Below are 11,603 nucleotides of genomic sequence, written 5' to 3'. Positions count from 1 at the left end.
TCAGTAAAATGCAAGTAAACATCTTTCTGGCAAGTTCTACTTTCAGCCAAAAGACATCTTGTGTTAGCAATACTATCCCTGTCCCTCATTCCCAGTCTTCTATGACTCTGGCTTGAATTTCTTTTAGCTTGTTGTTGATGTGTTATTGCAACAAATTTTTTATTATTATTTTCATCAAAATTTTAGCTGTGTAATATTAATGCTTGTTCTTGGGGCTGTTGTTACGTGCTGTCAAGTCCATTCTGACTCATAATGACATGTATTTTGTTTAATAGTTTTGCATTCTGCTGGTTCACTTTCTTTGGAATGGGCGTGTCACATTTTTCCTGTATCTCTCATGCTTTGGGGGACAGGGAGTTTGAAGATTTAGTCCAACTGAGTCACTGCTTCTCAGTCTTACACTAACAATAAGTATTCACCTTAAAGCTCTTTATTGCAAAGTGAAAGTATACATAGAGAGAGAAATGGGTCTGTCTCTACAAGTACAGAAGACCTGGTAAAATTGCAAAGCATAGACGAAATAAAAGTGAAAGTAGAGTTCTGAGAGAGAAGCAGGTCTGTCTCCAAAGTGGAGAAGAACTTGTGGGGTTGGGGTTCACTAATTTATAAAGGTATGGAATCTCCTCCTCCAAGAGTGGTATGTTGAATATATACTGTTTTTTAGTAAAAAGGTGCAGGCTTCTTGGAAATGGCATGCCATCTGTAGTTATAAGTTGTAGGAACTATCTTCATGGGTTGTCTTCCTGCAACCAGCTGCTTCTATTAGGGTTTCAGGTCCTGATAACCTTACCTCTGCCTCCAGGCAATTGGTTTCAATGTTATCATTATTGTTGGACTAGAAATGCCTTCCATCTCTTCTTGATCCCTTTCTAGTAGTAGAGGAAGCAGCACAAAAGGGTGGCTATGAACCCAGGGTGAGACAGGCCTAGGGCCCAGGGGTCCAAACCTATTTCTGACAGGAACACAAATGGATTTCTTCTAGTTATTTTACCAGGTAGCTATCTTCCTAATTTCTAGGTAAAAGCATATGAATGCTTCCAGCGAAGCAATAGTTTGTTAAAACATTTCAATAAGTATTCTATCAATTCCTGAAAACTTGTGTTTTGCTAATGTTTTCAGTGAAATTTAGATCCTTTCCTTCAATATTTTCAGTTTGTTTCATATGAAGTCTATTGAAATGGGTGAAAATAAGCCATTACTTTGGTATAGTAATTCAGTGTATTTCTTCCATTTATTTTGGTGTTTTCAGACTAAGAGCAGACTAGGACAAAGGAATAGACGATCTACCTCTAATGGATTAGCACCTGAAATCCTCTGGAATATAAGCCCAAAATTGTCTGGTACAATGCCATAAGATGAGCCCCTCAGGATGTAAGGCATTCAACATATGACTGATTAAGAGCTGACTCTTCAACAAAGAATTTGTCCAGGGATTTGTGCCCCCTGACAACATGTCCAAGGTGCATGATGTATCTAACTCAGTGTATTCTGAATTGTATCTAAGAAGCATTCTGGCTATAGGTCTTACAAGACAGATTTTGTTTGTTCTTCTGGCACTCAGGGTCCTTTCAACAGTTTTTGTCAACTTACTGATGTTGAAGACCTTCATTTGCTGGTGTAGAACAACAGAAAACAGCTGCAAATACCGACAGATACCCAGTACATAGAAGGAACAGTAAAAGATCCTGGGTATTAGTGAGCCAAAATGGATAGGTAATGGTCATCTTGAATTTGACAATCATATGGTTTACCATGGGAATTGCATTTATTGTCAAAAGATACATCTTGAAGTACAAGGCAGTGATAAGAAAACTATACACCAACAAGCAAGGCCACTTAATACAATTATTCAAATTTACACATCACTCACAAAAGTCAGTTATGAAGAAATTTATGATTTCTAGACAACCCTTCAGTCAGAATCTGATCAACATGAAATCAAGATACTTGATAATTAATGGTGATTTGAATGTGAAAGTTGGAAATAAGAAGAAGGACCAGTGATTGGAAAATATGGCCTTGGTGACACTGAATATATTTTGATAAAATATGCCAAGACTTATTCATTGCAAATTTTTATTCATCTGACTTCACCAACATTAGAATTCAAAGGCACACATTTATTTTGGTGTTCCTATTTATTATTTAGATTTCCTGTATGAGATAATTAAAATACTGCAGTTTGGATCAGGAGCCTGAAAAGTGAATAAAGGTCTCAAGATTCCACTGGACCCTATTTGATCATTAAGCCTGTTTTTGTTTGTTTGTTTGTTTGTTTTTAAGATTTTAAGTTTGTCCCACCCTTACTCTCCTGTCTATCCAGGATTTTGTAATGTAGTGTCTTTCAATCTGTGCTGTTCTCCCATATTATTCCAAGGCCATATTATTTCTTCACTTGTTTGTATGAGGGCACTTTAAAAAGTTCATGAAAATATGGCACTTTCTTTTAAATCCATATTGTCTTGAATTTTCTCAAGCCCTCTTATACATATTTTTCCTATAATAAGTGATTTACACTCATGTCCCTTCTCGCTTCAGTCAACTTTCAAAGCATGTTCAGTTCTTTGTGTAAATATTTTCATGACAACAGTGATATAGTGAAATCTCTAATGTCTCTTCTAGGCATAGTCTAATTCCCAACAAATAATGTTTCTGCCCACCTGTGTCTAGTAAGTGAAGGTAAGAGAAGATACTGATAGGATGACATGATTCTGCTGTGGATGTTAGCAGAGTTCATTGTCTTTGTAAAAACTCTAGCATTGGTATAAAATGAACCATCTCAGAAGCAGGAGTGGAGGGATCCCATTGTAATAGAAGAAAATCCAGAAGTGGGTCGTGTCCTTTGTATTCCAAGATCCTTGTACATTTAACTTCCTTGACTATGGAACAGAAAGCTGTGACACTAAAGAAATAGCAGAGGAGCAGCAGAAACTAGAACCAGTGCAAGAGAGAGAGTGCTAGACTTCCTAGTTCATGAAACAAGAAAAGCTGAGAGCCTTTGTCTCTGAGGTTTCATTGCAGAGTTGAGTGCCTCCTGATACTTAATTGGGATTGGAGCTGGGTTTGCTGACTCATGGAGTTAGAGCCCAGGGCCTTCAGGATGAGGATTATGGTGGAATGGCGTGTCCTATCTGCATTTATCAGCAGTCATAAAAGAGCTTTGTAATGGAGGCCTACTAGAGAGAGGCCAGCCTGTGGGCACAGCTAAGGAATGGCTCTCCTGACTGGAACAATTGTGCCCATATAATCTCTCATCCTTCATTGTAACCTATTAACTTCCCTAACAAACCCTGTAACTGTGAAAATGGTGTCTGACTTCCATGTGGTCATCATAATGAATGATCAGACCCAGATGAGGACTAAAAGGTTTTCAGAGGTGTGTTAGTCATATATTTTTGCAATTTTTCACAACAGTGGTCACATAGTATTTGCCATTTTGTGCCTCATTTCACTCCTTATAAGACAGTATGGCTGGACTTTGTCTCTCATACTTCCCACCTACTATCAGGAGGGACCAGTCCCTGGAGAAAGGCATCATGACAGTTAAAGCAGAGGGTCAGTGAATAAGGGGAAGATGCCCAAAAATGAGACGGTTTGGAACAGTAGTAGTAACAATGGACTCAAGTGCACGGTGAGAGTGACACATGCTTGTGAGAGTGACAGAGGACTGGGCAGTATTTTATTCTGTTGTGCATAAAGTTACTGTGAGTTGGTACAACTCAAAGACAGCTGAGAACAACAACAGTTTCACTCAACATAATGTCCTTGAGGCAATTTCATTTTATCAGATGTTCTGCAAAATTATCTTTATAATTTAACATGATGTAGCATTTCCATGGTTTGTATGTAAGCGGGAAGAGATAGGAAAAATAAGAATGGAAGAGGTAAACACGAAGAGGAAATAAGAAGAGAGTTGTTACATTGTGAGAAATGTAATTAATGTCATAAAGCAATATGTATAAGAAATGTTGAATGAAACACTGATTTGCTTTTTAAATTTTGAAACAAATCAATATGAAAAGATTCTTAAAAAGTATGTTGTTGTAGTTGTTATTGTTAGGTGCGCACAAGTCAGTTCTGACTCATGGTGATCTTATAGAATGAAAGACTGTATAATCTTGGCCCATCATACTCCTAATCATGTCACTTTGAAGGCAGTAGACAACTGTCTGTTGAAAGTCTAACGTGAATCTATTAGTACTTGAGCTTTCATTCTTGGATGTGTGCCAAGCAATGTACCTTGGAAATTAGTCCTCTAGGATGATCAAACGTTGCATCATTTAAATGACCTGTATATGAGATGTCCTGAAATTATTAAATGAAGAGAGAAGGGGTGTTCTGCTCTGCTCATGTTCATAATAACTCTCCAGTATTTATTAGACATATTATTTATATGTGAACCTTACATCTGAGTAGGAACTGAACAACATTTTGAGATAGGTTAATTTTATCTGAAGAGAAAAATGTACACAGGAAAACATAAACCTAAAGATTCTGAAAAGAAAATATTATCATATGCCAGAAATTGCAATCCTTTATATAGTTCATACATTTTATTAAGCATAAAAATCTCACCATAACAAAATTTTGGACAGGTAATAAAAGAAGAAAAAAATTCCAACACCTTTGGCTCTGGTAAGTATTATACCTAAAATCTGAGAGTTTTAAGACTGAACAAGGGGTGCTGATGGCTCAGTTAAGTGCTCACTGTTAACCAAAGGGTCAGCAGCCTGAATTCACCAGATGCTCTACTAGAGAAGATTGGGCAGTACACTTGGCCATGGAGACCCTATAAGGCAGTTCTACTCTGTTCTAAAGGGTATGTGTGAGTGCTGTTCCATGGGTTGTGACTCATAGCAACTCTGTATATGGTTTCTGAGAGAAGCTAGTGTGTTGGAGGGGCTGGTGGATTTGAACTGCCAACTTTGTCATTAGTAGTACAGTGCTTGTCTTATAGCTCCACACCAGAACTGTACAAGTGTACATATATGTGTAGATAGATAGATAGATAGATAGATAGATAGATAGATAGATAGATAGATAGGTAGATAGATAGATAGATGTTGTTAAGTGTTTTGGGGTCTATTTTGACCCATAGCGACACTGTAGGATTTCCAAGCAGCAGCTGGTGTGTTTGAGCTACAGACTTTGTGTTTAAACCAACCTTGCAATCTATCAGATTATCCTGCAGAGCCTCACTAGGACTTCATATATCTAGACTGTTGTTGTTAAGTGCTGTCCATTCAGTTTCAAACTATAGTAACCCTGTATAGGCTTCCTGAGGAGCCACAGGTGAGCTTGAACTGCTGACCTTGCTTTTCAATCCTATTTTGCAACCCAGCGTATTAAGCCGCAGCACCTCCACCAAGACTCCATATGTCTAGATACTAAGAAATACATTTAAATATTTAAAAAATATGGATATATTTCTCCCTCTCCATATTTGTTGTAGTTGTTACATGCCTTTGAACTGGTTCTGATTCAAACTGACTTTGTATAGGGTTTCTGAGGAGTGGATGGTGAGTTTGAACTACCAACATTGAGGTCCAAAAGACTTTGAGGTTGAATGCTTATCATTCAACCTTATCACAAGGTGCCACACCAGGACTTCCTCTCTCAACACATAAGCTGATATTTGAGGAAACACATACAAAGAGCTGATAAATTCAGTAATACGAGAGCAGTATTTATATATAGAAAATGTAACTTTCAGAAGAAATTTGATGTCAAATTGTGAAGTTAAGCAAACAAAATGCCTTCTTCAAACAAATATTCTTTGGTTTATATATTTAATATACTGCAGAAAGAAATAAAATATTGACTTTTCTTATTTTCCAGTTGTATTAAAACATACTGGAGAAAAAGGATAGTAAATAATGCAGTAAAACTATATTATATCATTGCTTACTACACATATAATTTTATTGAGCTGCTGAAATTAATTATAATTAAGAATATAGTGTTAAGAGCATGCTTTTAGTAACAAGACAACCATAGTAGAATTGCTGAGCCAGCATTTACTACCTGTGCCTTTGGATGAGTTACTTGAACTTCCTGATGATTTTCTTATCTAAAAGTGTGTCTAACAGTAAAATTTATGGTATGATATTTCCTGGGGATTAGAGTTATAGCATAGTGGTTGAAAGACAAATTACTAACCTCAAGGTCAGCAGTTCAAAACCACCAGCTATTCTACTGGAGAAAGTTGTGGCTTTCTGCTCCTGTAAGTATTTATACCCTAGGAAACCCTACGCAGGATCACTATGAGTCAGAATTGACTCCAAGGCACATAACCACCAACACCATCAAAGTTGTTAACAAAGAGAAGTACTGAGAATATTGGTATTTAAATTCTAATTATGTAATGTATGTTACTTTTTATTATGCAGTATCCAATGTCATCTTATAACCATCTTTATATATGGTAAGAAAATTAAGATTTTGCTCAGTCATATTTTGTAAGCTACTTTTAATTATCAACTTCTGGAAAGAAAGAACTTTATCTTTTTAAATGTTAGGTAATTCATATAAACCAAAACCTGTATGAAATCACTAATGCTGAATATTAATTTTAATCTCCTACAGTTTAGAGAAGTTGCACACTATGGGGAGAAGAAATAACACTAACGTGTCTGACTTCATCCTTGAGGGATTGACAGACTCTGAGGAGATAGGGCTGGTCCTCTTTAATCTATTTCTCCTGATATACCTGGTTACTGTGCTGGGGAATGCAGGGATGATACTGATCATTCGCCTGGATCTCCAGCTGCACACCCCTATGTATTTTTTCCTCACCCACCTGTCATTTCTTGATCTCAGCTACTCAACAGTCTTTACTCCCAAAACTTTAGAGAACTTACTAACTTCCAACAAACATATTTCATTTGGGGGTTGCTTCACACAGATGTATTTTTTTATCTTCTTGGCTGGCATTGAATGTTTTCTTCTCTCTTCGATGGCCTATGACCGCTATGTAGCTATCTGCAACCCTCTACAATACCCAGTTATTATGTCCACTACACAGTGCCGCTCCCTCGTCACAGCAGCCTATGTGATTGGCTTTACTGACTCCACTGTCACTCTGCTTGGCATGAACACCTTGTATTTCTGTAACTCCAATGTAATCCACCACTTTTTCTGTGACACATCCCCAATTTTAGCCCTCTCATGCACTGACACACGTAATGTTGAGATCATTATATTCATTTTTGCTGGAATCACTTTAGTGGCATCTCTCATCATAGTCTCTATGTCCTATGTGCCTATTCTCTCTACTATCCTGAAGATCAATTCCACAGCAGGAAAGCGAAAAGCCTTCTCTACCTGTGCCTCCCACCTCCTGGGAGTCACCATCTTCTATGGTGCCATGATTTTCACTTACTTAAAACCTAATAGTTCCTACACCTTGGGCAAAGACCAAGTGGCCTCTGTTTTTTATACTATTGTGGTCCCCATGCTGAATCCACTCATTTATAGTCTTAGGAACAAAGAAGTGAAAAATGCTCTCATTAGAGTTATGCAGAAGACTCAGAGCACCAGGAATTTCAGATGAGAGTGATGTTAAATATGTGAAGTCATATTGAGTATGGCTTTCATGTTTCTCTCTTAAAACAATTTAGTCTTTGAATTATTCTCTGTTTCTGTTTTGGATAATAGCTAGAATTTGGCATAACTAAAACAGTTTCACGAGTTATTTACTGTATTATGCAGAGAAGAAGTATACAGCACAGTGGTTAAGAGTCCTTGCTTTACAATTAGACATTTGAGGTTTTAAATTCTAGGTAGGTTGCCCTATGAACATGACCCTAGTAACTTACTAATACTGTAAGTATTTTTGTTTTGTTAAGTGAGAAAAATATATATTCCTATCTGTTCCCTAGAATTATGTTGATGTAAAGTGCTGTTTAGTAGGTTCCAACCCACATCGAACCTGTATAGGGTCTCTGAGGAGTAGCTGGTAAATTCAAACCACAGCCTTGTAGTTAAAACCACCTTTCCGGTTCAGAGCATTTACCTACGGTCCCACATAGGGCTCCCTCTAGAATTATATTGTTGTTTTTGTAAAGTGCCATTGAGTTAGTTCCAACCCACAGCAACTCCTATAGGGTTTCTGAGGAGCAGCTGGTGATCTTGAACTGCAGACCTTGCAAATCAAATGGCTTTTCAGTCTGGGGCATTAACCCACAGTGCCACATCTAGAATTATAATAAAGATTTATCTCAAAAAATACAGAGCAAAGCTGTTAAGGCAGTGCTAATAAATGCTCATCATTACCATTAGAATATGTGCATAAATGCAAACTTAAGGAGCCCAGGGGTGCAGCACTTATAGCACTTAGCTGTGAACCAATCAGCTGCTTAGAGAGAAAGATGTGTCTGTCTGCTTCTTTATAGATCCACAGCCTTGGAAACACGTGGAAGTTCTCCTTTGTTGCAATATTTTGAATGCACAATTTTCTTTGTTACGAAGAAAATACACTGGGTGTTTTGAAAATTATTTTGGGGTAAAATAAGAGATACACAAATAGTTTGAAATTTAATAATGATGATTATAACCTTATCCCTTTACATTTGTAGACAGATAGTGAAATATGTATTGTGATATAATTAAGTATTATTATAAAGTGCCATTAAGTGAGTTCTTACCCACAGCGATTCTATCTAGTGTATCTGTGGAGCTACTGGTGAGTTTGAACCTCCAACCTTGTGGTTCAAACTGACCTTGTAGTCCAGTGTTTTACTTTACAAAGCCACACCATGGTTCTTATAATTAAGTATAGAAAATTGTACATGTTAAATGGTAGAAAACAGTGGAAAATAATAATGTATATGATAATAATAAAGAAATGTCCTAATCGTTCTACAATTTTTTTCATGTTCTTTTGCATTCATACCTTTGTGTGCATGCATTTATTTCATATGTAAAAAAAATATTATATTCTGTTGCTCTTGTATTTCCACATACCAGTAAAATATTGGTTAATTCCTAGTTGATTGTTATTGTTAGAAATCATGGTGTCTCTATCTACTCTGAGCAACCTTATGCACAACAGAACTAAACACCGTCCAGTCAAGCTCCAACTCACAATCCTTGCTATGCTTGAGCCCATTACTGCTTCCACTGTTCCAATCCATCTTGTATGGGTCTCCCCTTTTTCCTGACTTTCCACTTTAACAAGCAAGATGTCCTCCTCCAGGGACTGGTCCCTCCTAATAAGATGTCTGAGGTACGAGACATGAAGTCTGTGCATCCTGGTTGCTAAGGCACATTGTAGCTGTACTGTTTCCAAAACAGATCTCTTTGTTCTTTTGACTAAGTTGGATAAGTTATAAATGTAAATGACTTACTGGCCCCATCCCTAGTTACATGAGCTCATCAGGAGATACTGGAATTGGGCGAGCAGGAGCACTCATGTACCTCTGGCCCTATTATGCTTCTCCTTCCTCTGCCACTTAAACCTGATAGCCTCCTCCTGAGGGGCAGTCATGGGCTCAGTTGTTCTGCCTCCTTCACTTTGGGCAGGGTATTTGAGGAACACTCACTTACTCACTCACTTACTTGCACCTTCTGGGTTGAGGAGTTCCTTGATGCAACTGCCAGCACTCTTAGCCAAAGTGACCTGTCTTACCACACTGAAAACATTCTCCCTTTTCTCTGGAGTCACCAGAGGTGACAGATGTGTTAAAGGAGCTCTGGTTGCAATAAGGGATGCAAGAAGTTTAGCTTTTTTCCAGTCCCTTTCCCATTACCTCCAAGTATCAGCTGCTGTAGACAGTGGTGGTGACTGGTAATAGCTGGGTTGCAGTAGCTTAGTGTCAATGTTACATTTTTGCAACTTTCAGCAGATATTGGAAGCTGATTGGTTAATAAAATAAATATTGATAACAATGTTAGCTTCCTGAGAGTCAGAATTCAAATTTGCATATTTCTTACTGTGCTTAATATCCTTCCTCTAGGTGCTTCTGGGTTCTCATCCTTTCTCTGTACTACCTGTGACACTTTGGTAAGGTTGACAGACTAAATCTGAACAGCTTTTATCTCCTTAGCCAAGCACATTGAAATGTGTTTGTGATATGCAAACTCAGAATTGCTGTCACAGTTGGTTCTTTTTATTTACTGAACAGCAATGAAAAGAGTCCCACATCTTTTTAGGGAAGATCAAATATATAACACATATACTTTGCTGTGTTTAAAATTTGGCCTTTTTGTCCAGCATGTAACAATGGAAAAAGATGACAAAACTCTTGAGAGCTAACACCAAGCAAAAGTGTATCCCTGTGTTAATGCCAACTGACTTTTCCCCACCAGGACAGAAGAATAAACTTGGCATGAGAATCTGAAAATTTGAAATATTCTACCACCTGTAAACCAGAGGGTAGAGTGGCTTCCTGAAAGCAGGTGAAGAGAAGTGGCAGAACTCAGGAAGTCCTCTTGGAGAGGTTATTCAGGTAGAGGACATGAGTGTCCTTTAGACACAGATTGAGGGTTTATAGGAGGCATATTTCCTGCTTTTCCTCAGACATTAAAGGCAGCAACCGGTTTTTTTTTTTTTTTTTTTTTTTTTCCCCCAAGAAGTTTTGAGGTTAGACTCTTAAAGAGACAGTGCTTTAGGTACAGGAGGCAAGGCAGACAGGAATAATAGGCCTGGCATATTGGGTCTGAAGTGTGCTGGTTGGGGGTCAAGCTTCCATGGGACTTTAATCTCAGAGTCACCCTTTCCCTCTTAGAGTCATGGGCAGTCCAAAGAGCCCCTGTGTGAGACCACCTGGGAGGTTCAAGGACATTCGGACTGACTGACCAAGCCTCATGTGAATGTCCTCCAGCTGAGAATGATTTTTATAAATGTATCTCAGCTTTGAGATCCCTACACATCAAAGGATTCCCAACACCTCTGTATGGTCTAACTCTCACAAGAGACCACCTAGTCACCTGGGCCAGAGGGAAGAAGAGTCTTTTTTCATCTTCACACTCTGGAATATAAGCAGTGACTCATAAAAATCCTACAGAAGTGTAAAAGAACAGGACACAAGAAATGAAGACCACTCAGGCAGAAAATCACACACATGCTCACATCTCCTTACGCAGTACCTCCATATTTGTGGTTAAGCCTTAGGCTTCTCTGGTTGGCTCAGAAGTCTTTGGTACCAAGTCCATTTCTCACCACACCTAAAAGGCTGGGGGAAAACTGCACTGACCAAGATCAGACAAGATCAGACCCTGGTGATTTGAATGTAAAAGTTAGAAATAAGAAGAGGAATCAGTAGTTGGAAAATATGGCCTGATGATGCTGGATATATCTTGATAAAATATGCCAAGACTTATTCTTTCAAATTTTTATTCATCTTACTTTACCAACAATAGAATTCAAAGAAATATATTCGATTTTGGCGTTCCTTATTCATTGCTTAGCTTTCATGTATTTTGTTGTTTTTATGTGAAGTAGAGTTGGTTCTGACTCACAGAGACCCTGCATAGGGTTTCCAAAGCTGTAAATCTTTACAGGAGCAGAAAGCCTCATGTTTCTCCTGGGGAACAGTTGGTAGTTTTGAACTTCTGAATGTGAAGAGGACTTAAAACATTTACTGATGAAGATCAAAGAGCAC

The 11,603-nt window shown here is 38.0% G+C and overlaps 1 protein-coding gene across 1 annotated transcript; it reads left to right on the top strand.

Moving 5' to 3' along the window:
* Window positions 1-6,604: 6,604 nt before the first annotated feature.
* LOC102827264 (olfactory receptor 8H1-like) lies at window positions 6,605-7,552 on the top strand. Its single transcript, XM_006877604.1, has one exon. The coding sequence runs from the start codon at window positions 6,605-6,607 to the stop codon at window positions 7,550-7,552; it is 948 nt and encodes a 315-aa protein (XP_006877666.1).
* The last annotated feature ends 4,051 nt before the right edge of the window (window positions 7,553-11,603 follow it).

Source organism: Chrysochloris asiatica, unplaced genomic scaffold, assembly GCF_000296735.1.
Source record: "Chrysochloris asiatica unplaced genomic scaffold, ChrAsi1.0 scaffold00535, whole genome shotgun sequence".
Taxonomy (NCBI): Eukaryota; Metazoa; Chordata; class Mammalia; order Afrosoricida; family Chrysochloridae; genus Chrysochloris; species Chrysochloris asiatica.
The sequence above is the reverse complement of the archived record's forward strand: the minus strand, read 5'-3'. Positions and strand labels throughout refer to the sequence as shown.

Excerpts from the sequence above, each read along its gene's own strand:
- LOC102827264 (XM_006877604.1), top strand. The coding sequence starts at position 6,605 with ATGGGGAGAAGAAATAACACTAACGTGTCTGACTTCATCCTTGAGGGA.